Source organism: Myotis myotis, unplaced genomic scaffold (genome assembly GCF_014108235.1).
Source record: "Myotis myotis isolate mMyoMyo1 unplaced genomic scaffold, mMyoMyo1.p scaffold_m19_p_14, whole genome shotgun sequence".
Classification (NCBI taxonomy): Eukaryota; Metazoa; Chordata; class Mammalia; order Chiroptera; family Vespertilionidae; genus Myotis; species Myotis myotis.
This window is the reverse complement of record NW_023416318.1, coordinates 28,146,797-28,172,852: the sequence shown is the minus strand read 5'-3', so window position 1 is coordinate 28,172,852 and position 26,056 is coordinate 28,146,797. Positions and strand designations below refer to the sequence as shown.

Below are 26,056 nucleotides of genomic sequence, written 5' to 3'. Positions count from 1 at the left end.
TTCTTTCAGGACTAGCCTGGGGGAAGTGGGACATTGGAACCAGAAATATATAATGCCACGCCAATAAAACCTTCCACATATCATCGATCCATGGAAGCTTCTGAAAATGCTTCCTTTAGCAGCGCCCCAAGAACCGCCACCCTCACTCCCAGGAGTGGTCGAAGAGTTTAATTCTCCAGCAACACTAAGACCTGTGCCTATGCAAGTTTTGGAGACGCTCCCCAGAATATCTGCAAGGTGGAGGGGGTCAATGGGAAGACAAAAAGGGGACATGTGAGATACTTTCAATAATAAATATAAATTTTAAAAAATAAATTTCCCATTATACTGGCTCATATTTTACTCCATGCAATCGTCCAACACTGATGTCCACACATGTAACAAATGGTATTGAGGCTTCCTCAGCAGCCAGTCTTCTTTGCATGTGAGGATGGAGATGATTTGCTTCCCCCGCGTGGCTTTCAGGGCTGTCTCCAGATCTTGCCTGACTAGGAAAATTCCAAAAGAGTAGCAAGGGGGCTGAGGCCACCCTCTAACCTATCAAATCTATAGTTTGGATGATAACATCTATTTTAGAAGAAGCTTTGCACAGAATGTGGGTAATTCCATGGTCAGGGCAGTGTCTAGCACATTGTCAACACTCAGGACATGTGAAATAATAAAAGTCTGTTGCTTCCATATGCTTGTTATTACAAAGGGACTAAAATACCCTCCTTCCTTTAAATTAGTTTCCGAGTTTCAATTTTGTCAGTGATGCTGTTAATAATAGACTGTACATCTGTGATGTACAAAAGCTTTGCTATTGTTGACTTCAGGACCTTTATAATTTATGTATGGATTTACTGATAATCTAAATGTCTGAGAAATGGTTCTTGTTTTAAAAATCTAAATCCTCTAGATACCGCACCCTTATCCTGAAGAATATAATACCTTGAAAAGTGCATTTTATATGTTATGTACACAAAAATGTATCAGCTAATTTGTAATTTTATGTAACATCATCATGTATTTACAGGGAACATATGCCATGGTTGAAAAGACACAGACATACATGCATTTATATACACTGCTTATGTTTTGTGCAATTTCATTTAGAGTGCTTATTGGAGAAATCATTGGTTAACATTAATGTTATTTGTCTGCTTGGAATCTTACATTAAGAGAATAGTGATGATGAGAATTCAGTGAAAACTATTTGGTGTTTTATAAAGGTAGATTAATTACCTAAACCTTCTCTTCTATTTAGCTAAACATATATATGTGTGTGTGTGTGTGTATATATACATATATATATATGTATATATACACACATATATATGAAATTTTCAGTAATGTTAACAGATAACAAAATCTAATATACGTTTTAGGTGATGAAAATGTAAGAAATTATCATAGAAATTTAATCTTGACTATATATTAGCTTACTGTTTTATATTTATCATGAAAGAAAAAAAAAGTAAGCATTGTTAACACCCATATATGCAAAATTATCTTTTTTTAAAATTCTCAGATGATTTGTTTCCTCCTCTCCCTCAAAGAAGATTATTACATGTAACTGAGGAATAAATCAGTAAGTAGAATACAAACATACCTATATATTTGATAACTATAATTTTGCAAAACATAATGGTCCAATCATTCGTAATGCTGATCAACACTAAGACAGAAAATAAAACTATATTCTTGCTACTTCCACATTAACTACTTATTTAATAAAAATATATTACTTTGTCCTACAACTGAGACTAGAAATATCAAGAAGGTGCCACGCTCACCAGTCCTATCTGAGAAAATCACTGAAATTACCGCCACATGTTAATTAGTTGCAAAGTCTTAAGTCATTGTATTTCTCCAATGCTAATAAAGCTTATGGCAAAAGAGATTACAACAAGAATCACAAACACAATTTAGTCCAACTCACAGCTGGAAGCATTTGATGCATTCAATACCCATGTTGAAAAATGAGTTATATCATACAATTTTAAGCTCCTTAATGAAAACATGTTATCAAGGACAGTTATAAGGAGTCATTGCTGTAAGAAGCAGTACCATACTGTGAATTAGCTTCTGAGAACAGCTGGGAAAAAGGGATAGGAAATTTCTGAACTGCTCAGTCAATAGTTGCTTAGATTGGTCGTAATGGTGGTGGGAGGTTGATAATAATCCGGGCATGGGGATCAGTAGACAGTTCTTCACTGTGCAGTGTATTTAATGTTCGTGGCTCTCCCCCACTGAATGCCAATGACAACTCTCCCCCGGAGTCATCTTCTTCCCGCCTCCCTGTCCCACAGACATGTTCGAGGGGAATGGTGCTGCCTTCCTGTGGAGAACACCTCATTCAATAGAGAATTCAGCTCCTTACATGCCACACAATTGAAGCTTTGATTTAGAAACATCAATTCAGAGCTATTTCTTCAAGGGCAGAGAAAACAGCTTTAAAGGTAAAAAATGCTTTAATTTATACTTGGTACCTGAGGAATGCTTTTTGCACAAAACCATTATTACTATAATGGTTACATGTGTCAGACACTTCTTTATATGTTAAAATGAACTGTATACAATTTCCTCTTTTTTTGTAATAAGGAATTGTTAAGTAGCAGTAATTTCATATAGTTCACAGAGCACATTGACTCACTTAATCATCACAATAGTTGATGAAGCCCCAATTTCCATTTTATAGGTGGAAAACAAAGATATTGAGAGGCTATGCAATTTGCCTAGGCTAGGGTAATGCAGACAGCATGTGGGAGAAATAAGGCTGAGATTTAGGTAGGCATTCTGGCTACCGGAGCCAATGCCCCTGACCATCACACTCACTGCCCTAACACCCCATGACAGTGTTGCCTCTTTAGACTTGAGCTCCCAGAACGTAGAATCAGGCAGGTGAAGAAAGAGCTTTCCCTGCAGAGGACCCAGGTGGGAAATGGCAGGATCTCTAGAGGTCGCTGTAATTACTTCATCAGATCAGGGAAAAGAATGGAGCTACAGTCTAGTGAGGCAGACAGGAGGCCGGTTCTGAAGGATGGACCAGGGGGATCACTCAAGGAAGCTGCCCTTCTTCCTCACCACCTGACTGTGCTGAAAAAGGGAAGGCCATGACCATATCTGCATTTTTGAAAGAGCAATCTGACACCTGGGTGGAGATCACACGGAGCTAGTTACTATGAGAAGACAAGAAGTGGCAAGATTCTAAACAGGCCATATTTAAGGGCAGAGGAGCAGATCACCTCCAAGTACTCTGAAAAGAACCTGGCTGCATAGCCTTGGGAAGGTTCTTTCATTCTCCATGCCCCAATTTTCTCATGTGTAGAATAATAATAATACAAACTATACTTCCTCTTTTTCCCACACACATATGTACCCTGGAATTTGATTATAAGTCTGATATAATTAACCAGACACTCATTAGTGTCTTGTGTCCATAGGACCACACAGGACATGGACTTTGCAGTTCATTCCTCCATTCTGGCCTCTGGCGGTCATGCTCCTACACAGCCTTTGGGCCAGATCCCATTTCCCTGCACGTGGCTGGGCCCCTGGGGTGAAATTCCTTCTCATTGTGGCTGGGTGAGGGTTGGAGGGAGGCACTCACAGGGATTGGGGTTTGCCTGATAGGCAGCATGAGCAGAATCTTCCCATAAAAGTATGTAAGTCAGGTATCAGGTGTTTCTCATTCCAGGACTCCTCTGCTGGCCCATAGAACTCCCCCTGAGAGATGGGCTGCCTCTGGCAAGAGCGGTCTCAGTGGCACCACCTAGGCCTGATTCCCACATTCTCTGAGCTGCTCCTGATGCTCAGAGCATCCCAGCCCACCCTCAGCCTGCCTCTCCAACAGGACCCAGCCTTACCGCTACCACACACCTGAAGCCACATAGCACACCACGGGGCTCTAGCTGTGCCCTGTTTGCCTTCCTGGGGAAACCCACACTCCAATCAGAGCAGGCTCCAGCACTAGCCTGCCAGCGTCCTTCCCTAAAAACAAACAAAAAACACTAACAAACCAATCAATCTTGTTGCCACTTTTGTTTCCCCCCCTGCTTTCTAGTTTCCTAATATAGCAGTTAGTTGCCACCGGCACTATTCGCACAGGGTACAGTCCTGCTGGATCAGAGAATTAAGTCTGAATTTCAATATGCCAATGTTCTATTCTAATCGATGCCTATATAACTAACAATTTGTGCATGTCTATTCAAAAAGGATTCTCATGTCATGACCATCCCCCACACCAGCCCCCTCTCCTCTCTGCTTTTCTCCTACTGCACCTGATGTCCCAAGTATCCTCTTTGCTCTGATCTGTATTGTCCATCTTTTCCAACAGAATGTAAGCTTTGTGCAGCAAAGTGATTTTGTTCAACACTGTATTTCCAGTGAGTAGAACATTAACCAGTACATAGTAAGTTCTCAGCAAACATGTTTTAAGGGAATGGATGGATGGATGGATATATTTATATAGAACTATCCTTGTCCAAAGATTACTCAAAACCAAGGTTTTATCCACCAACAATGACTACATCTAGTGTGAAACCTCTAGACCTCAAGGAAAATATACTAAGCAGGAGAATTTTCTTAAACTCTTTAAAATGTATATTTTTGGTCCTTTTGCTTATCAGCAATGAGGGGGAAAATACCTTCCTGCTTATCTACATGTAAAATGACAATAAATTATACTTTTCTTACCCAGCACCAGTAGTTTCAGGATCATATGCCTTTCTATATATTTTAAAATCTATACCCAAGTGTTTTTCTTTCCAATATGCACTAGAAATCTGCTGTAAAAATGCACATTAATGTAAGTGAATTCAGCAGAACGATTGGGCTAGGGAAAATAAAATTAATTATTCATGTCATCAGTATTTTCAAATGCAGAATGGTTATGAGAACATACATAATTATAAGTAATGCAATTATTTTTAATAATGAAGCCACTGCTAAGGCTCATTAATATTTTTAATAAAAAATAAAATATTTATCCTTTGAAGTTACAAAATGTATTTTGTTAATTTTAAATATTTTTCATGGAAATATTTGTGCACTCTATTTACATTTTTTAAGCAAATAGTATTAATTTTTCATAAGTATATTGAAATCTGCTCTGAAGCAACAGTGGTGCCCAATATATACAGATACTCTTGCTTGAATACTAGTTGAATTTCTTTGTGAGACATTCTACAAGAATAAAATGCCATTGACTTCTATAGGACATTGCATATGTGAAATATACATCTCTCTGACAACCTAGCAATTCTTTTAAATACCCAACATTTCGTTTGCTTGAGTAGATTTGCTTACTCTACTCTGGGGAAAACAAGAAAGAAAGAAAGGAAAGAAAGAAAGAAAGAAAGAAAGAAAGAAAGAAAGAAAGGAAGGAAGGAAGGAAGGAAGGAAGGAAGGAAGGAAGGAAGGAAGGAAGGAAGGAAGGAAGGGCCTAACTGGAGCCACAGACTTGTTCCAATCCATTTCCTTCATATTTGCTGATTCAGCTGCACTCCATCATTTAATTTCTTACTAACAGTTGCAAACATAGTCTTTCCAGTCGAGAACCAGACTCTTCCAAAGCCTTCTTCTCTCTCCTTTCTTAAGATTTTTGAAATGAGATGAAAAACCCTATCGACTCCTGAAACCGGGTAAAGATACCAGTTTCTGTTTGGAATGTAAAGATAGGGCTTCACTATGTATTATTCTTATGAAGTCTGATTTTCTTGCAAAGAAGGATTTATGTCTGTTGTACAAGAAGACTGCAATATAATTTCTAGACTAAAATGGGAGCTTTTGAGAGTAGAAAAGGGATACTATGAATAATAATTACACTGGGACACCAGGTACATGAGGGTGATACAGGCCAATCGAGAGGGCATGGCCATGCTGTGTAAAAGTCAAGGATGAAACCTGTGCTTCATTAAATAATCATCAGAAGACCTAAGCGCCTCATTGCTAGAGACAATGAAATTTTAGAGCTCAGTATAATTCAAGAGATTCCTGGTTCAATCCCCTTGTAAGGAGGTAGCAGGACAAAGTACAGGGAGGTTAATTAAGCAACTTGTCCAAGTTACACAACAAGGTAGTGATTGTGCTGAAAGTGGAAACCCGGTTTCCTGATTCACTGTGCTCTTTCCATCACACTGCACTCTCTTGAAGTAAAAGGCATCACAATGAGTCCATATTCTCTACAGTAGGTACAGAGCTTGTAAACTATTCTTAAAGGAAAGCACCTAAAAGATCACAAAATGTGATACAAAGCCTGCACCAGAATAAATGTCACAATCTTGATCTTAAAAGAAATCGCAGGGTTCCACTCTCCTTCCTTTACAGCCTGGCAACCAACAGGACTGAATATTTCCCTTTGCATGTTGGTTCACATTTACTTATGTATGTAAAGCTACATATATACCCGTAAGACATTGCCAAATTATACAAAAGTGGAGGGATCATTTAACAGCCAGAAATATTGCATGAAATTCCTCCCCCTATCCCCAGGAAGCTCTTAGCATCCTGAAAATCTTTATACTATCAAATATTTGCAAATCATCACTTTCTGAGATTAGCATTATAGGAAATTTCTGGTTTTTTGAGATGAGCATGTCTTATGGAAACATTTATATGTTAAGTATTCTAAGTAAAACAAATTTTATGAAGTTTATATAATCCATATACTAGTAAAAGGTATCAATATTGTTATAGTCACATTAAAAAGCCATTTAACCATAAGGGTTGGAAAAAGTACTCTTTAGTTCATCATAGGAACCATGCCTTTCTTAAGTAAACATCAGTCTGAAAATTGTTCATTAATCAGGGAAGAAAAACTTCTCTTTTTGAAGATTTTTACTTTTAAGTGGCAATGTAAACTAGATCTTATGAGATGACATATTGATGAATACTATTTTATGTTCTGTGACTCTGTGAAAACCAAAAACACAGTTCTCCTACTACTTGCCCTGCAGGATGGCCCCCAAAAAACTCATCTCATCTATTTGAAATGAATCCAATTTAATTCTGCTTGACCAAAAATCTGTTTCCATAGTTCTCAAACATGCAATCACCCCAAGGCACAGTGCCACTACAGCTAAAGTGGTTCAGTGTTATCACTGAGGAAAATACACTTTGATTGAGAAAACAGTCTGGGATGGTGTTTGAAAATAAAATGACCCTTGCTGGCACACAATGCAGTGAGGCAGTTGATAAAAGCACATAGGGATGGTTTGTACTACAGACAGAGTTTAAAGAAAGATGCTTCATCTGACTTGCAAAAATGGGTCAAAGGTTACAGTTCTGCAATTAGCATTACAAATCACTTAAACTTCCAAGATTTTGACAGTTCTAAGAAAGATATGTTGAAAATCTACATGTATTAGTTATCTTTGTAATTGGAGGGTGATTTAAAAATCAATTGTGAGGTAAAGAAAATTCACAACAAATTATTCTGTTACTCAAGAAGCTTCCTTTCTTTCCTTTGACTCCCCCCATATACAGGCATTAGCTGTAATCACATACAGATCATTATAAAAAAGACAATTTTAAAAACTATTAGTCCAACTTTAAGACACTGTTGCTATAACTGAATATCTGTAACATATTAATCCAAATTATATAATTGCTATATTTGGTCTGTTAAAAAATCTAAAAATGTAACATCTCTATCTTTTAATGAAACTAGTAATCTTTTATTGAAGTCAATGCCTCCTCAAATGAACCAAGTAATTACTAATTGATTAGATCATTTACCTCTATGAAGCACTGCTGTCTTTAAACATGTTATAGCTTATAATAAAAGAGGCTCTTTAATTGACAATTAATGAGCAGTTAACTGTTTTCCTTTTATATTAATATGATAAAATACATTAATTTTTATTTCTTCATTTGTAGGTGTTCAGCTTGCAAATAAAATAGCTACTTTACACATTTTCTTAAAACATAATTTCTTAATATATAGCAGTTACTAATTGATAAAATACACAAAAACAAAGCTGATAATTTTTCTCCTTATTTTGGGATACATCTGGTTTACCTAGGAACTTCTGCAACTGTAATTTCATTAATGATGAAACAAAACTACTATGAAAAATATCTGGTTCTTTCTAATTTTATTAATAGGAATGTTTCAACTCTGATTATTTTAGAATGCCCTTTTATGAATTATTTTACTTGAATGAAATAGTCTATCAATTGTTCTGTGCTTTATTTCTTCTATATACGATTCACCTTAACTTGCTTATTGTTAAATAAACATTAAACCAACAACCACAGTAACTAATAACCAGTGAGATATTGGAAAATAATATCAAATGGAGCTGCTGAGCAAGAATAAACCTGAAGTCAGAAGTGTTTATCCAAGGTGCTAAGTGTTATTATCAATAATGTTATAAACCCAAACAAGATAGAAAAAATCAACAAAATACACCCTAAGCCACATGCTGACTAAAATGTATTATTCCATAAGGGCAGGTTTTTTGTTTGTTGTTGCTAACATATCCTCAGTACCAAACAGGTGTATGGCACATGGAGCGTGATCAATAAATATATATTGATAAACATCATTTTAGACTATCCATTTTACTTTGTGGCCAAATGCAGGGGGGGGGGGGAGAGGGAGGAAAACGCTGCACATAGATACATATATCCATCACTACAGTTATGAATTTACAACTTTGATCATCTCTCTTCTCCTAGGACATTTTCTCTTCCTCTATTCTTTCCCTCCACCTCTTCCTTCAAAATAAAAACCAGAATCTATTTTCTTCTTTCTCTCGTAAAAATACGTTAATTAGTAGATAGGATGCTGATACAACAAAATTTGCTTTTATTCTCTAATTCTAACACTTGGTCTGTTTCAAACACATGGAATAAAAACAATTTAAAAATAATTTTGATCATTCTCACGTCTTTAGAATAGGGGTTTCTAGAGAAATAATGTATTTGGAAAAGCTTTATATGGCACCTACTGAAGACACTCTTAAAAACAAAAGGAAACAATCTATTTTGGACCAAGGAGAACACACAATCTGACAATTAACCACAGATTATTGACAAAGGTAATACATGTCAATCAGAATAGCATTTCAACAGCATTCTAATAGCTTTTCATAAAATGTAAGCTCTATGAGATAGGCAGTTTATTTGTGTTCTTGTTCTTCCATGATGTAATGCCATTACCTAAACCAATGCCTGATACATGTTAGGCAATCAAGAAGTATACCTGAATTGAATTACTAATATACTTCCCTGTTGTACAAATTCAATATTTAAAATATATTTTTCAAAAATTGTTGACGTAAAATTGAACAGTAAACTCAAGTGCAGTCTAGGTGAAGGCAGTTAGCCACATATCATACAAAATATGCTAATCCAAGCCAGTTTTTAAGTACCATATTTTGGGTCTTTTTCCTCAGATAACAGTGTGCATTGCTTACAGACAGTAAGAGAGTACATCTATTGTTCACCATGACAGCCACATACCTACCAACTCAAAACTTTACGACTTCCAATACAATAGACCTTTTGCAGGCAATTTCTCTAGGATTTTCAAATTTGCTTTCATTTTATTTTGATGAAATACCAAGCTTGAACCAATAAGGCCTTTCAAATTATTACATTAACTTGTTCATTTAACTTAAAAGTGAAAATCCTATGTAATTAGCAGATAACCCTCTCAGCTTGAGCTAGACTAAGGTTACTGAATCAAGACTATAGACAAGCAGTGAACCAACACAAAGCAGTTTATAAAAGTCCAAATCCCAAATCAACTTTGTATACACATTTCATAGTTAAACTGAGCACACTGTGTTAAACAAGACTCAAAGGAAACCATAACGCCTGAGAGCAGACACAATCACATTTTAGGAAAATGCCCACTTTCATCACCACAAGTCCAACGGGAAGCAATGAAATCCGCACACTTACCTGGCTGATGGGCTCTTTTGTAGGGGGCTTTCCTCTTCTGGCTGTGCTAGTGGCCAGGGTTGTGGTGGTCTCCATAATGGACGTGGACATCTCGGACTGCATGGCAGTGGCTGTCGACTCAGTTGTCATAGAGGAAGGCACTTCACCAACCAGTCTCACATTTCCCACTATGGCGATGTTGGCATCATTTTCAGCTGCCATATTCAGAACTTTCAAGCCATTGTAGTAAAGCCCAGAGAGCTGGCCCTGGAAGGGCTGGCCCTGCTCTTTCCCGCCAATTATTATGGTTGCTTGGCTATTGAAGATTGTGAGCTGACGCCCTGTAAAAATAATATTACATACATGCAAAAATGTTGATTGTGAACTCTACTTTCTACAAAGGATGATAAAAACAGATCTTTCATGGGGTGGATAATGAGAGCAATAAACTATAAGAGAGGCATTTGACTCATAATTCATTGCTGATAAATGAGGTGTCCATGAAATGCATAATCATTGGCAAATACTTGTAAAATTCTCAACTTATTGTAAATGTAGTGCTTTTGCTAAAAGACCAATCAAAGATAACGTATTGTAAATCAATTATTAGTGGATCCCTTTCCCTTTTACCTCAAGATCTTATACTGTTGGTCTCTTAAGTCTATAGTGTTTAATTTAAAAATGTGATGTATCTAGCATTTCAAGTATTTGTCCTTCTAAAATTACCACTGGTAGAAAGTAATCTATAGCAGCTGATATCTGATTTTAAATTTCTGGTAAAAATTTCATAATTCACTTAATTGGCCACAGGTCTCTATATGCTATTCTTTAGAAATGTTTATTTTTTTAAGGCAATAGTCCATTGTTATTGAATTATTCTATTTTTCTCGGCAATCAACACTGAAAAGAAATGCATGGTTTATACTGAGCATGTCAGAGACAAAAAAAAATTCCAAAAATATTTTTCTGATTGGCTTTCAGCAAGTCTATTAAAACAAAATCGAATGAAAAAATAGCTTCAGATGTAAAAAGCGGCTTCAGGAATGATACACAAACCGATGGAGAAATTATGGCTCATGTCCATCAAACAGCAATCCTCAGCAACAGTACCAATATCATCAAATTGAGTATCCAGTTTTAGCAGAGTGTTCTCTGCTCATAAAAAGCATGCACACAACTTCAAGTTCAGTTTTAATTAGGGCTCGTTCCCAAATGCTCTTAGAAGGTTGCAAACGTTAAAGGGACTTCATTTTTGACCGGCAATCCATATTGCCCGCTATTTAAGATGCCTAGAGTTTAAACCAAGAGTTTTTGTTTTTTTTTGTCAGGACCATAACAAAGATATCAGAACTACATATATTTTAGTTAATAATTTAGAGGCTGGAACATGTAATATAATCTATGAATGATTTATCATTTTGGGTTAATGCTTGATGTGAGTACCTTCATAGATTGAGTTAGTGGATTATATTTAACAGTCCCTTTAACCTTAAATTAACAGGGTAAGATTATTAAACAGCTGGTACGTCTAAAAATGTATAGAAATTATTATACAAGGTATGCAAATATCGCTATCTGTATTTTACTGTTTTAAATTTGTTTTTAATTTAGTTTTACGGAAAATTTATTTTTTTATGTTTATTAGTGTTACAATGAAGTACTACTTGGTTATGTTCAAATTATTTTTTTATTTGAAGTTTTAATCAATGTTTTTTACCTTTGTCGAGTAGCCATTCATCAACTACTCGACCAAGTCGATATGGAATTCGCTGTCTAGCAATCGCCAGGCGCTCGTTATCATTGTTTCCTTTAAAGTTTAAAGAGACATTTCATTGGTTAAAATCTGTAAGGTCAAAGGTTAAAAGTTAATACTTAAAGCTTGAGCTATACAGTTGCCACATGATTTTTTGAAATTTGGAATTTTAAAAAGTGCTACCTAGAACATTTCATGTTTCAGACTTGTCATTCATTCATTTATTTTATTTTAGCAAACAAAATTATTCCTATGTTAATTGAAAATTAGAAATCTGCATTTGAGCTAGGTTATTAAACTTATGTTATAGACAGACCCGAACAACCAATTTAAACAGCATATAATAGCTTTACAAAAAATGACCATTGATCTCAGGGTTTTGTCTTTTTGATGTTTCTTATTAACTAGTTAAACATGTTCAGGTGAAACAGGTTTAAGTTTTCAAAATACATTCAACCTCTTATTCCAGATTAGTAATTTATGAACACCAAACTTAATCACAACTTTGGCACACTGAAGCATCTGAAATAGGCCTACCATACTTTATGTCCTAGTCAGAAAATAGAAATTCATATTCATCTCATTTAACGAAACCACAGAGACTGGATAGTTATTGTATATTCCATACAAATTAGTTTATCAATCGCTTGGACACCACAAGAGAATATATCTTGCATCATCCAAATACGTTATTATAGGAAAAGGCTTTGACAAAAGTGACTCTGAGTGCCCCTCAGTTTCATTTAAAGCTTAACATGTTGAAATGTATAGCAATTTGGAAAAAAATATGTATGTTTTATATCCTCAAATGTTTGCTTTTACATTAAGCTAATCTAAAGACGGCATGATAGCTTAAGGAGCAAATACTGGTGTAAGCCTCAAACAGTGCTCCCTATGCATAGATCTAAACTAAGTGTGAGCCTTGCTTGTCTGAACCAAATTTTTTTCTGACAGAAACACAGTTTAAATTGACCTTGAATAATTCTTGCAAATAGGTAAGTGTTTTCTCGCTCTGTAAAGCACTTAGAATCTAAGCTGCCACCTCAGTGCTTAATCATGTATACTGAAAGTTTTTTTATTCCATAAAAATGAACTAATATGAAATTTTAAGCTAAGACATTTTGGCAATAACTCAGATAAGGACTAAGAGGTAAAAGAAACAAGTGGTAGTGATGCCCACAGAAAAGGCTGGAGCAGTTTGCTAAGGAACAAAATAGATATAAATTTTACTCATATTTAGAATAATTTCTAAGTGCTTTCATGCACTACTCTTATTAAACACTATACTTATCACAATAAACCCACCACTATTTTGGTCACAAATTATAGAGGAATAGAAAAGTACTATCATTTAGATATTATAAATTTGTCCTATGAATATATATATATATATATATATATATATACTTATTACTGAAACTATTTCACACATTAGTATTTAATTTAAAATGTAAATATCAAAGTAGAACAAAATATAAAATTTAATAAAAACATTTATGTCTACTTCTCTGTATTATGTAATCGTTAAAATGTTATAAAATAAAACTTTATCTTATTGGAACATATTTTTGGTGTATTGATAATGAAAAAAACAACAATGATACAAATAACTTAAATTCCAAGCCTAGCTTCATTTTTAAAATTATGCAAAAAATTGCGTTCTTTTTTGTGTGTTTGCATACACATATATTTGAAAAAGGTATATTAAAATTTAATATTGGTTATCTTAGGGAAATGTGATTATTGATGAATATGTGTTTTTGACTTCTATGTGTTTGATGTAATAAACATGTCATGTGCATAATTTGATAAGCAAACATGAAATGTTCTTCAAAAACTCATATTCTTTGCTACATGGACTTTTCTGTTGCTCAAAACTCATTTCAATTCACACTGTTAAAACTTGTCTGGTAACTTTATAATTACTTGGCTCCTCATGATATTTTTCATGCCAGAGTGTTCCCATCATCAGGAATGATCCATTCCTCCCTCAGACACCACCCAAATCTAGAATGCCAATCGTCTCTTGCCCAATTATTATTTCAATATATTGACAAAGCTCTCTGCATCCTCTGGGCAATAAATTCCACCCAGGCTCCACATGCCAGCCAATATCTAATCCAGCAACAAGTCTAACCCTTTCCATTGCCTTCAGGATGAAATCTCAAGTCTCAAGGAAATTCAGCAGAATTTTCATGATCTGGAACCTTCCCACCCCATCTCATGGCTGACAGTGCCTTGACTTCCTCTTCTATCCTCACAAGATTTCTCTCAATTCTTCTAAAGCTCTCCTTTGTTCTCTGGTGTTTTTGTTTGTTTGTTTGTTTGTTTTTAAATATATTTTATTGATTTTTACAGAGAGGAAGGGAGAGGGATAGAGAGGTAGAAACATCGATGAGAGAGAAACATCGACCAGCTGCCTCCTGCACGCCCCCCACTGGGGCTGTGCCCGCAACCAAGGTACATGCCCTTGACCAGAATCGAACCAGGACCCTTCAGTCCCCAGGCCGACGCTCTATCCACTGAGCCAAACCGGTTAGGGCTGTTCTCTGGGTTTTTATACTTGCAGCTTCTTTTATTTGAAATACCCTTCCTCACTTCTACCCTATCCTTATCTTGTCTTAGCTAAATCTGGTTCATTAATGAAATCTTCTTGGCAGAAGCATTATTTCTGCAGGAGGTCTGCCCTGTTGGCCCCACGTTAGATTAGACACCTGAATATATGCTTTCTTAGTGCCCTTCAGAAACAAGCATTGGCTTTATAATTGAATATCCAATAAATATTTCCCCCCCAAACCCCAAAGTTCCATGAGGTCAGGTATTATGGGCAGTGTTTATTGTTGTGTTCTTAGTGCTTGCACAATACCCATCATATAACATCCTATGAAATGCCTGTAGAATGAAGTAGTGAAGGAAATCTTGTTTTTAATTCTGATAGTTTCTTTAGCACTGCTATCTCATCCTCACAGCCTAATAACATTCACTAAAAGAAAAAAAAAAAGGCAAATACTTGTGCCCAGATAATAGATGATATGTAGCTAAGCTTCCCTTTGTACTTTCTAAAGATAACATCTCATATGTAAATTATAATTTTATTTCCTTAATGATTATCATTGATTTGAACATCATCCATATTATTGCTTCCTAAATAACAACTTCCCCAGGCCATAAAATAGGTAATTATAGTTATTATTAGTTAGTAATAGAAGAGGATAGAAAGGTCTAAATAATACAGGTTAAGAAAATTGAAGCCTTAATATATTCTTTTTGAATGACTTTAAAAAAGAGGACATACATTATATATACATATATACATATGTGTATATATATATGTATATACGTATATATTCACACATACAATTGGCTCTCATATCTTTGGCACTCACATAACAATATGAAGATATGGCATGATTTAAGTCAACAATAGCTTTTGAAGATACTTGATGAGACTCTGCTAAAACAAGAACATGAAATATGTATTTCTAATAAATAATAAAGAGGTCATTTAACAACAACAAAGATAAAATAGAGTAGGCATCAGAGACCGGGTAAAGGCACGATAATTGTCAAGAAAGGTAGCCACACAAATAGGGTCATACTATCCCACAATCCATAAATGTGAAATGTCTTCTAGTTCAGAGATGTTTTTATTAGCTGAAAAATGTGATTTTGAAATCAAAGCACAGATTTTATTCTTCGTTGGGTGATTCAATGGAAAATCAGATGCTGCTAACTTCAATTTAGTGTATGTTGATTTTTTCTCTGAAAATTCTTTGTTCTTATACTAGAACTAGAGGCCTGGTGCACAAACTTTGTGCACCAGAGGGTGGGGAGCAGGGGGTGTCCCTCAGTCTAGTCTGCACCCTCTCGCAATCCAGGACCCCTCGGTGGATGTCCAACTGCCAGGATCGAGCCTAAACTGGCAGTTGGACGTCCCTCTCGCAATGCGGGACCGCTGGCTCCTAACTGCTCACCTGCCTGCCTGATTGCCCCTAACCACTCTGCCTGCCTGCCTTATCACCCCCTAACCGCTCGCCTGCCTGCCTGATCGCCCCTAACCGCTCGCCTGCCTGCCTGATCACCCTTAACCACCTCTGCCTCAGCCCCCACTGCTGCAGCTTTATCCTGAAGGACGTCCAGAATGACGTCTGGAAGGTCATTTGGCTACCCAGTCTAATTAGCATATTATGCTTTTATTATTATAGATTAAAAACTAATGACTTTCTGTATAACAAAATTATACATAAATACATTGTTAAACAAATGAAGACACATCTAAATAGAATACAGTGGCAATGTCTTTTTACAGATGATTCCAAAACCCCTCTCTCTATATATAAAACCCTAATATGCAAATAGACTGAATGTTGGAACAACCAAACAACTGGTCACTATGACATGCGCTGACCACTAAGGGGTGGGCACAGAACATGGCAGGCGTCAGCAACAAGCGGCAGAGCATGGAACATGGTGGGCGTTGGCCATGGCTGGATGGTTGGAGCAGATGAGCAGGGGCGCCAGACTATGGCAGGGTTGGGTGCCTGCCCGGTCACTGTCATGGGGGCGAGCCTCTAGTGCTTACTGAAAATTCTTTGCTCCTGCATGCCCCGGTCTTGCCAGGCACCTGCTGCTGGTGCTGGCCCCACTTGCACCCGCTGCCAGTGCTAGAGTTGCTGCTCGCACCCTCTGCTGGCGCCCAGCACCGGCCCCAATTGCTCAGCGCCATCAGCGGGTGAGAGTGACAGCTGCCAGCTGCCAGCCCCAATTGCCCCTCAGGGCTTCTCCACCTCCCCCTGCTCCAGCTGCCTCTTGCACCCACTGCCAGTAATGGCCCTGCTCACACCCATAGCTGGCGCAGGAGACACCACTCACACCGCTATGGGTGCCCGGTGCCGGTCCTGATCACTTAGTGCCATCAGTGGGTGCAAGTGGTGGCTGCCAGCCCTGATCGCCCCAGAGGGTTTCTCCACCTCTGCCTGCTCCTGAGGAGTGATCTTGGGGCAGCAGCCACCACTTGCACCCGCTGACAGCACCAGCTCAACTTGCGGCACAGGCCCCACTCGCACCCACTGCTGGCGCCGGCCCCAATTGCTCCGTGCTGTCAGCACGTGGGAGTGGTGGTGATGGGAGCAGAGCTGCCAGTAGACAGGGGACCAGGGGCCAGGGCAGGAGGTGCTGGGCGCGGGCGCAGAGGATGGGCAGAGACCCGCCCTTTTGCCCACCACAGGCTGGCGGCCCACAGTTCCTTTCAAGGTGTACAAATGTGTGCACTGGGCCCCTAGGTAGGTATAAAATAGTTCAGATTCTTTAGGTTTGCCATGAATAAGCCTTTATTTGGCCTCAACTTTATGGTTTTCATTAACAAGTCACATATGGAAAGTGGTAATTGAGTGATATTATTTTAAGAAATTGCTCAAAATGTATTTCATTTCTTTACAAATTTATGGTGAAATGCTATTTGTAAAATATCCAGTAGCTTTATATGCTTTTACTTTATTTAATTCTGTCCATAGTTTAATAGACATCTAAACTTTACATGCAATATAAAGGACATGAAACAACCCACTTGACTGGGAAAAGTCAAAGAGAAATGTAATTTCCAATGACCTTTTCTTTTCTTTGGAAAGAATTGAGCTCTAATACAAAATATGCTGCTATACAGAGCTTTTGTTGATTGTCAAAAGAAGCAGGCTTAGATTTATAGGAGAGATTAAAAGTATCTTCAAGTTCCCTAAATCAGAAGTATTGATAAAGCAATAAAGACACCCTTTTGGAATTATTAAAAGGGTCCAACAAGAATTTCAACTACTTTAAAAACATACAAATCAACTAGATAGAGCAGTCTACTGAGGACATCAATTAGATTTGTGAAAACAGAGCCTCTCATTGAATAGTTAAAAGATAATGATTTAGGCTTATATTTCCTTTACCCTAATAAAAGTGGGATAAGGTTTTCCTTTTTATTTCTTTTGCCTCCAGTTATTTTTTTTTTGGGGGGGGGCAGTTAAATATGTTGGTACCTTCACAGAAAATGTCCCCACCAACATACAGATATTTGATGAAGTAATTTTTAGGCAATGAAACAGTATGTGAAAACCAAATTAATTTTCCTTTTTTATGGCTGAAGGATTTGGTATTTTTGACATGAGGCAGGCCCCATGTAGTAACACTACCACAACCAATTGATAAGTGCAAGCTCTAAATAGAGTGGCCATTGAAGTCTAAGGTACTAAAAGTAATGGATATTTCAATCAAGGTTCCAGGGATGACGAATAAAAAGAAAAATCAAATCATTGAGACTTAGGGTGTAACACCTTCTATTTTGATTGAATCCCAGATAGTTTAATTTCCACCTAACTAATAATATTTGGTCACACTATGGTATATTAATTTTGTACGAACCAGTAGACTTAAAAGAAACAAGAGTAATTTCAAAGAATCAAGGTAAGCCTCAAGGAGTAATAAAACTCAAGTCCTTGCCTTGGAGTTAAATTTCATGGTGGGACTCAGAGAACAAAGGGAAATAAAATTGTAATCATGTTTTTATGACTATTGGTCAATAGAGACAAGCTATATGAACTTCACTAATACATAGTATTTTCTCTTCTCATTTTCATAGATCTTTTCCCCTCATGTGTAATTTCTCCTTGAAAATAAAAGTGTCAGCTTTTGAGATGACATAGTAATATTCTTGGGGGGAAAAATAAGGACAAACAATGATATGGACCCAACATTTGTTCAAACTAATATAAAAGTAAAAACAAATCTACTCGCCTTCTGAAGGTTCTTATTTCCTGCGTTCATAACGGTGGAAAAGGGAAGACATGAGAGGTGTGAAGAGTTCTACACACTTCCAGAGAAGATCATAAGTCTGTTTTTATACCTTTTGCTTTTAAATGAGAGTGTGGTATTTGGTTATGCTGAGGCCCATAAAGCAAATTTCAAGTTTAACATAGTTCTGTAAAATTACTCTAGTTTTAAAAACAGCATTATCACATAATTTCCAACTAAATGCTTTATGTGCAATTGTCATGCAAACTATAAAAAATAAATTAAAAAAAGATACAATACCTAACTTAGCTAGCAATGCTTCAAATAAGTGGACCTTGAACACCACTGACACTCCTCAAGTGAAAAAGTATAGTTATTCTAATGAAAATATTTATCTTGTATTACATTATTTGCTATATCATTAAGATGTATATGTAATATATATATATGTATATATATGTATATATATATATATACACACACACACACACAGAGACACACACATTTATTTTGCTTCTATTTCTCTAATTTAATTGTGAATCACTTATTTCTAAGTCTTTAAATTCTAGTCACTCCGGACTTCTTTCAATTCCTTTAACAAAGCCAGTCATCTTCCAAGGTGCCATTCTCTATGCCTTACAAACCTCCTACACCTCTGTGCACTTCTCAATGCTCTGTCCACACACATGGGCAGGCACACACAGGTGTTGGAGTCTGTCCAACTCATTTCTCCTTTAAATATTAGTTTACTTGTTTCTCCAGAAAGCATTCCCTGTACCCATCAAACCCCCTATTAAATTAGCCTAGAGCCTTCCAATATGCAATCTTACAAAATTTAGTAGCAGTACCTATAATCATGATAAAATGATTTCATGCCATTGATTCTAGATCCTAGAGTTTTCTGCAAGCAGGGACCACAAAATATATGTGTTCAGAAAATAGACAAATGGTGGTCTGAGTGGCTTTTGTTTTATGCATCATGCTACTAGTCCTCATATTGACCATAGGTATCTTTAAACAGAAAAACTGAGGCTCAAAGAGACAATATAACGAGTACCTTGCAATGCATAATAGTTAGAAGAACCATTTGAAACCAAAACTATTTTATTCCAAAACTACTACATGGAATAGTTACTGAAGCAATGTCTCAAACAGCCTGTGTCATAAGAATCCTGCGGCACCCTCCTGTGTAATAAAAGATGTCATGGTCTTGTCTATAAAGGTTCCTGCCTTATAAAGTTTGGGGTGAGATTGCCATCTTGGGCACACAAAATCAGTAACCTTCCCTAAATTCCTAAAAATGTATCAGGAGTATATTTTTATTATTCCTATTTTATAGATCAAGATAGTGAAAGTAAAGTGATCAAAGATCTACTACAGTTGAGATCCCAGTGAGGAGCAGTCTTTCATTTTCTTCCTTTCAGAACAATGCCCTGCCATACATAGCCAGTTGAGATATAAAATGGTCCAGGCATTCCTTGTCTTTATCTCTGATCTAGAAGACAAGCCCCAAACATAATAATATACCAAGTTCATAGCTGTTTCAATGTTGACCCTCTCCAGTGACAAGTTGGAAAAGGAGAGAGGGTTCAAGTCATGAGTCAAAAAGCGACTAGACTTCATTAGCTTGTGAGAAGAGGGATGGAATGCTGGAACATGTTAAGGTGAATTTTGCTATTAATTCACATTTTCTTCTTTTTTTTCCTCCTTGTCCATCTCTTTTCTGTTTTTTCCTTTACACATCTCCAAGATTCTATCCTTTTATGCCACTCATCAATCACCCAAGACATGCATCCACCCATATCTACCCTTCCTAGATGTATCTCCTGTCCCCAAAAGACTTCATCTTCCTTCTCTAATAGTTAAATTCCTTTTTTCTTTAGTATATCATAGCTGGACATTAGGAGAGCAATCTGACTCAATGAAGTCAATATAAGTACTAATGGTGTACTTTGAAAGTACTGTATCAGGCATATTTCAATGCATCACATAGATCTTACTGTTGAAGAGCTCACACTTCGCCTGGGAAGTGAAGGGGAAAAATGGGGTAAGTTAAATGGAAGTTTAAGATAATTGATAATTCGGCATAAGTATACAATTAACCACCATTTAAAATATAGTTGCCACAGAAGTTCACAAGGAACAATCCTATATAATAAAAGGATAATATGCAAATTGACCCTAAAGGCAGAACGACCGGTCGCTATGATGTGCACTGACCACCAGGGGGCAGATGTGCAACGCAGGAGCTGCCCTCTGGTTGTCAGTGCACTCCCACAGGAGGAGCTCAGCTCAGCCACAAGCTGGTCTGATGGCTGCGAGTGTAGCGGCAGTGCCAACCTCCTCGGCAGTGCTAAGGATGTCTGACTGCCAGCTTATGCTCGATCCCCCTGGGGAAGGGGCCTAAACCAGCAGGTGGACATCCACTGAGGGGTCCCAGACTACAAGAGGCCGCAGGTTGGGCTGAGGGAACCCCAACCCCCACCCCAAGTGCATGAATTTTTGTGCACTGGGCCTCTAGTGGATTATAAAAGACAAAGAAGGTATGATAGAACACAAAGGATTTTATAGATTAAAAAACAATCTAAATTTTACTGAAATAAATAGGTAAAAATGTGTTGTAATGTGGATATTAATCCCCAAAGATTGATAATTGATCATTCGCTTAAACTTCATAAAGTTATACACCTCTGCTTCTATTCTTTAAATAATTGCATTTCCTAATAGAATATATTTAGTCTCAAACTAATTGCATATTGAATAAAAATGGTTAAAATATTTATGCCATGCCAAGTGACACATGTAATACGATATTAAAACTACTAAATAAAATATGATGCAAGTTGGCAAGAATTTTGCAGCATGCAAAAATAAAAATATTCATGTAGGATGCAGGGATTATGAGAATCTTTTTCAAATTTTAATTCATTATTAATGCTATATTTATAGATATTTCAATTTTACTCCCACCATTTCATTTTTAAAAAGGAGCATTTTCTATAAATTAAATGTAGTATTTTAAGGCAATGCTACAGCAAGAGAAGGTGGCACAACCCAAGTGCCCTGTCAGTCAGCCCATTTAGCTTATACAGCTGGAGCTGGAGAGAGCACACTGTTCATGTAGGGCAACGCTTCAGATGACACCCTATCTCCTTATGTGAAACAGCAGGCCTTTATATTCATTTAAATGATGTCCTCCCGTGAGACTGCTGTGATGCTGGGCATGCAAGGCCATAGAACATTGACTGCAGAGCTCAATGGTGCTTTGGGGAAGAAATTAGAAGCTTAGTGTATTTCTAACTGGCTTAAGGAATTTTTTCCTTCATGTCCCTCTTTTAAGTGGGACTACATGAAGTTATCTAGCATTCTGTTACACAAAGACTTAAAGAAGCACCTGTTCTTATCAGCTACTTAGATTCAAAAGCTTCATTTCGGATATCGTGCCATCAGATTAATTAGAAATAAAGGTAACCTTGTGAACTTTGTCTCTCATTGCCTTTGTGGAAATAAACAGCGATTTACATATTCTTCTCTAAGCCTTTCTATTTTGTTGTGTCCCTAATGCAAAGAGACTGGAATATGATGTAAAAAAACCAACAGCTAGAAATGAAAAGCAACAGGGACAAGCAGATAATAAAATACAGAAGTACTCTGAAAATTAAAGGTCAGACTCTGTTATCACGAATACTAAAGAGTTCTTTTGTGCTAGATGTGTAGCATTTAAGACCGAAGAATGGTTTAACAGCCCCAAACCGACCAGGCCACTGATAGACATCACTCGATGAGAATAAGAAAAATGAAATGTAAGAACAACCTCACATTACCTTCCAAATGGCATTTTGCCTTTTTCCCAGACATGAGAATGTTAAGCACTTTCAAAATAATAATGTCATAACATTTAAGCTTATCTAGCTAATAAGAACTTACATATATAGTCTGTAAGTCTTTTTCCCCAGTTCTAAATTTATGAAAATCAGATAATTATGTTTTACAGAATGATATCTATTTATTGATTTTAGAGAGGAAGGGAGAGGGAGAGATAGAGCATTCAATGATGAGAATCATTGATCGGCTGCCTTATGCACTCCCCTCTGCCCCCCCACTGGGGATTGAGCCCACAACCTAGGCATGTACACTGATCAGGAATCGAACTGTGACCTCCTGGTTCATAGGTCGATGCTCAACCACTCAGCAACCCTGACCGGGTTGAGCACAGACTTTTAATATTTTCTATGAATATTTGGACTGGTCAGTGAAAGAGGCACCAACTAAGATATCTCCTACATAGCCCGATATGGCACACATAGTATTGAGAAAGTTCCTTATTCGCCAGTGAAGAAAAATAAGTCTGATTACTGTTGCATTTTAATCTCATTTTCAAAGAACTTTAATCTCTCTCCTCTGCTTGCAATAGTAATTCAGGAAGATTTTTTTTCAATTAGAAAGTTGGGGTTTGTCTACTGAAAACAAATTATTTAAGATTGAATGTTCTGCCCTGGCTGGGTAGCTCAGTTACAGCATCATCCTGACATACCAAGGTTGTGAGTTCGATCCCTGGTCAGGGATCATACAAGAATCAACCAATGAGTACATAAATAAGTGGAACAACAAGTCCATGTTTCTCTCTCTCTCTCTCTCTCAAATCAGTCAATTTAAAAAAAAAAAAATTAAGTGTTCTGGAAGTACAAAGGACAGGCTGGGATATAACTGTTCCATCATTGCCAGTTCCCTTCAATCTTATAAACTGTAAATCCAATATTCAATTTTTTTCATTTGTATATAAATCAAATAGTATGGATTTGAACTTAAAACCCTAAAATAGCCCTAGTCGGTTTGGCTCAGTGAATAGAGCATCAGCCTGCAGACCAAAGGTCCCAGGTTTGATTCTGGTCAAGGGCACATGCCTGGGTTGTGTGCTCAATCCAACGTGCAGGAGGCAGCCAATCAATGATTCCTTCTCGTCATTGATGTTTCTATCTCTCTCTTCCTCTCCCTTCTTCTCTGAAATAAATTAAAAAATAAAAATAAATAAGTAAAACCCTAAAATAACTTTACCCCAATAAAAATGTATTCTGTCAGCAATTATTTCTTAGAAGCAAGAACCTATGTGCTCAGATTCATTGTGAAAAGAAAATCCTGAATGGTTAAAAAAAACCCACAAAAACCTGAGCTTTAATTCCTGTGTTCAAATTCTGGTTTCACTATTGACTAGCTGTGTAACACTGGGCCTGGAGCATAACATCACTGAACTTCAGTTTTCTCCTCTGTAAAATAGGTAATTTGGAAGAATAAGTGATATATGTAATCCTCTTAACACAGTGCCCGGCACATAGTAAGCATTTCAATAAATAGTAGCCATTACATTAGGTTTATGTCATTATATATCTACCATAATTTGCCTACTATGACATATATAGACCACAGAAATTGTTTCTCACCAACCTGAGCATAGGAAAAGATTTGAGGTCGGTGTGAAGAAGAGTGGAAAATAAATCTATTTTTCTTTCACAGGACAAACAAAGGCCAGGGAACTAGACTTATTGTGAGTGATATCAAAAACCCCATAGGTGCTTTATCAAAATCACTGCATTTTTCTGCCAAGCAATGTCAGATTCATTCTCAGAGGTTCATGCATGGCTGTCGGAAAGCCAATGGGAACACATGAAAGGAGGTCATTCACTGGAGAAGGCCACACAAAAAGAAAAAGCCAAAGGCACCTGCCCTGAGGAGAAATGGAATTCAGGGACCACCATCTGCTCTGTGAGCAGCATGATAACAAAGCTGCTCCCGGAATAAAAACACTTTAGACATCACTGAGGTCTCAAAATGACATTTTAATCTGAATATTAATGCTTCAAAGAGATGCACTTCAAATAGAATGTTTTAAATTCTTCTTTTTCTCCCACCGTGCTTATGGCAAAAAGGGCCCACAGAAACTAAACAGACACGAATATTGCAGGCAGTCCCACGATCTGCAAAGTGAGGTTGGTGAACTGTATGGACTCTAAGGTATCTCCCAATGCTAATGGCCCTGGTCCCATGTTTAAGGTAGGGCTGTCAAGGAGGCACACATCAGGCCAGTGATGGCGAACCTTTTGAGCTCGGCGTGTCAGCATTTTGAAAAACCCTAACTTAACTCTGGTGCCGTGTCACATATAGAAATTTTTTGATCTTTGCAACTGTAGTAAAACAAAGACTTATATTTTTTATATTTATTTTACATATTTAAATGCCATTTAACAAAGAAAAATCAACCAAAAAAATGAGTTCGCATGTCAGAGTTGTCATAGGTTCGCCATCACTGCATTAGGCCATTTTTTAAAGAAATGCTGTCTGTAGGATTTTAGGAGGGAATTAATTTTAGAGGCATTAGAAACAAAATAGCACTGTTTCAAACTCTGCAAATATCTTTAAAAGGTAGTGAAATCTTTGACATGGTATTTTTTTAATCTTTTTTTAAAAACTATCTCATAATGCTTTGACAAATTTATGAACATTTTCAGTCATCATCATTGGAGACCTTTATAATTAAGCCATTATATTTTTCTGATATGTTTAATGTTGCCAGCTTGTCTTCTTTCTTCTTTCAACCATACAGCAACACCTCTCACCTTGATATTCCTCTGGCTTCTCTCTACCCACCCACTGAAGCATGTCACTTCTCTAACATCATTTCAAGAGGAGTAAGGCAGGCAGAGGTTAGATTTTAGGAGATTTCAATCTTAGGAAAAGTAGTTAAGGGGATGGGGAAGAGGTTTGTCTCCTCTTCATTTTAAAATATTAGGACTAAAGAGGTAAGAATGGACAATTTCAACCTGGAATCTAAGGATTTCCTCAAAGCAATGACTGCTCTTTGCAAACCCCGTTTGTACGTAATTGATCTAAATAAAGTCTTTTCGTCCAGCCAGTGTGACTCAGTGTCAACCTAGGAACCAAGAGGTCACAGTTTGATTCCTGGTCAGGGCATGTGCCCGGGCTGCAGACTCAATCCCCAGTAAGGGGTGTGCAGGATGCAGCCAATCAATGATTCTCTCTCATCATTGATGCTCCCCCCTCCCCACTAACTTCCTCTCTGAAATCAATAAAATATGTTACAAAATATATAAAATGTTTTCTTAGGTCTCTCAAATGCCTATGTTCTGGGGAATTGCACTTTGGGGGCTACTTCTGGTTCCCATCCAATCAGGTCTGACAAGAGCAGATCTGAGAACCTGTAGGTGACTCCAGCATAACTCCTAGCCTGGAAGAGATCACCAGTTAAGATCCAGACAGCCTAAGAATGCAGTAAGTACAGAGCAGAAATAGTTCACTCCATCTCTCAGAATAAGACTATGAACTTTTCTATTGGCTGCAGTTTCCCCCCTTAAAATAAGCCATCTTGACTTCTAGTGGATCAGAATGGAGAGAGGGGGAAAACAACATATATTGTTCTATCAAGTTTAAGCTGATGCTCCATTAGTCAGGAAAATTGGAATCGATCCATTCTCTGTTGTTGTTATAACCCAGTATATACCTAGTTAGGCTGTGTCATTTTCAAGTAGAGGGCTAAACTAATTGGGCCATACAACTCTGGCCTAATTAACATTTCATTTAATTTTTTCCCCTGAAGTCATTGCAATCCAACTGGCCTGTATTTGAGTTTAGTGAACATAAACAGTG

At 37.1% G+C, this 26,056-nt stretch overlaps 1 protein-coding gene across 22 annotated transcripts in view; it reads right to left on the bottom strand.

Moving 5' to 3' along the window:
- Nucleotides 1-26,056, bottom strand: part of NRXN1 (neurexin 1) — a 999,389-nt gene that overhangs the window by 105,860 nt on the left and 867,473 nt on the right. For 13 of the 22 annotated variants that reach the window (XM_036334601.1, XM_036334602.1, XM_036334604.1 and 10 more), the window contains 2 exons: nucleotides 11,591-11,680; nucleotides 9,895-10,214 (listed from right to left, as the gene is read on the bottom strand). In XM_036334601.1, coding sequence (XP_036190494.1) covers nucleotides 9,895-10,214; nucleotides 11,591-11,680 — 410 coding nt within the window. The remainder of the gene's footprint in view (nucleotides 1-9,894; nucleotides 10,215-11,590; nucleotides 11,681-26,056) is intronic. The other 9 variants (XM_036334612.1, XM_036334613.1, XM_036334614.1 and 6 more) reach the window with 1 other exon arrangement.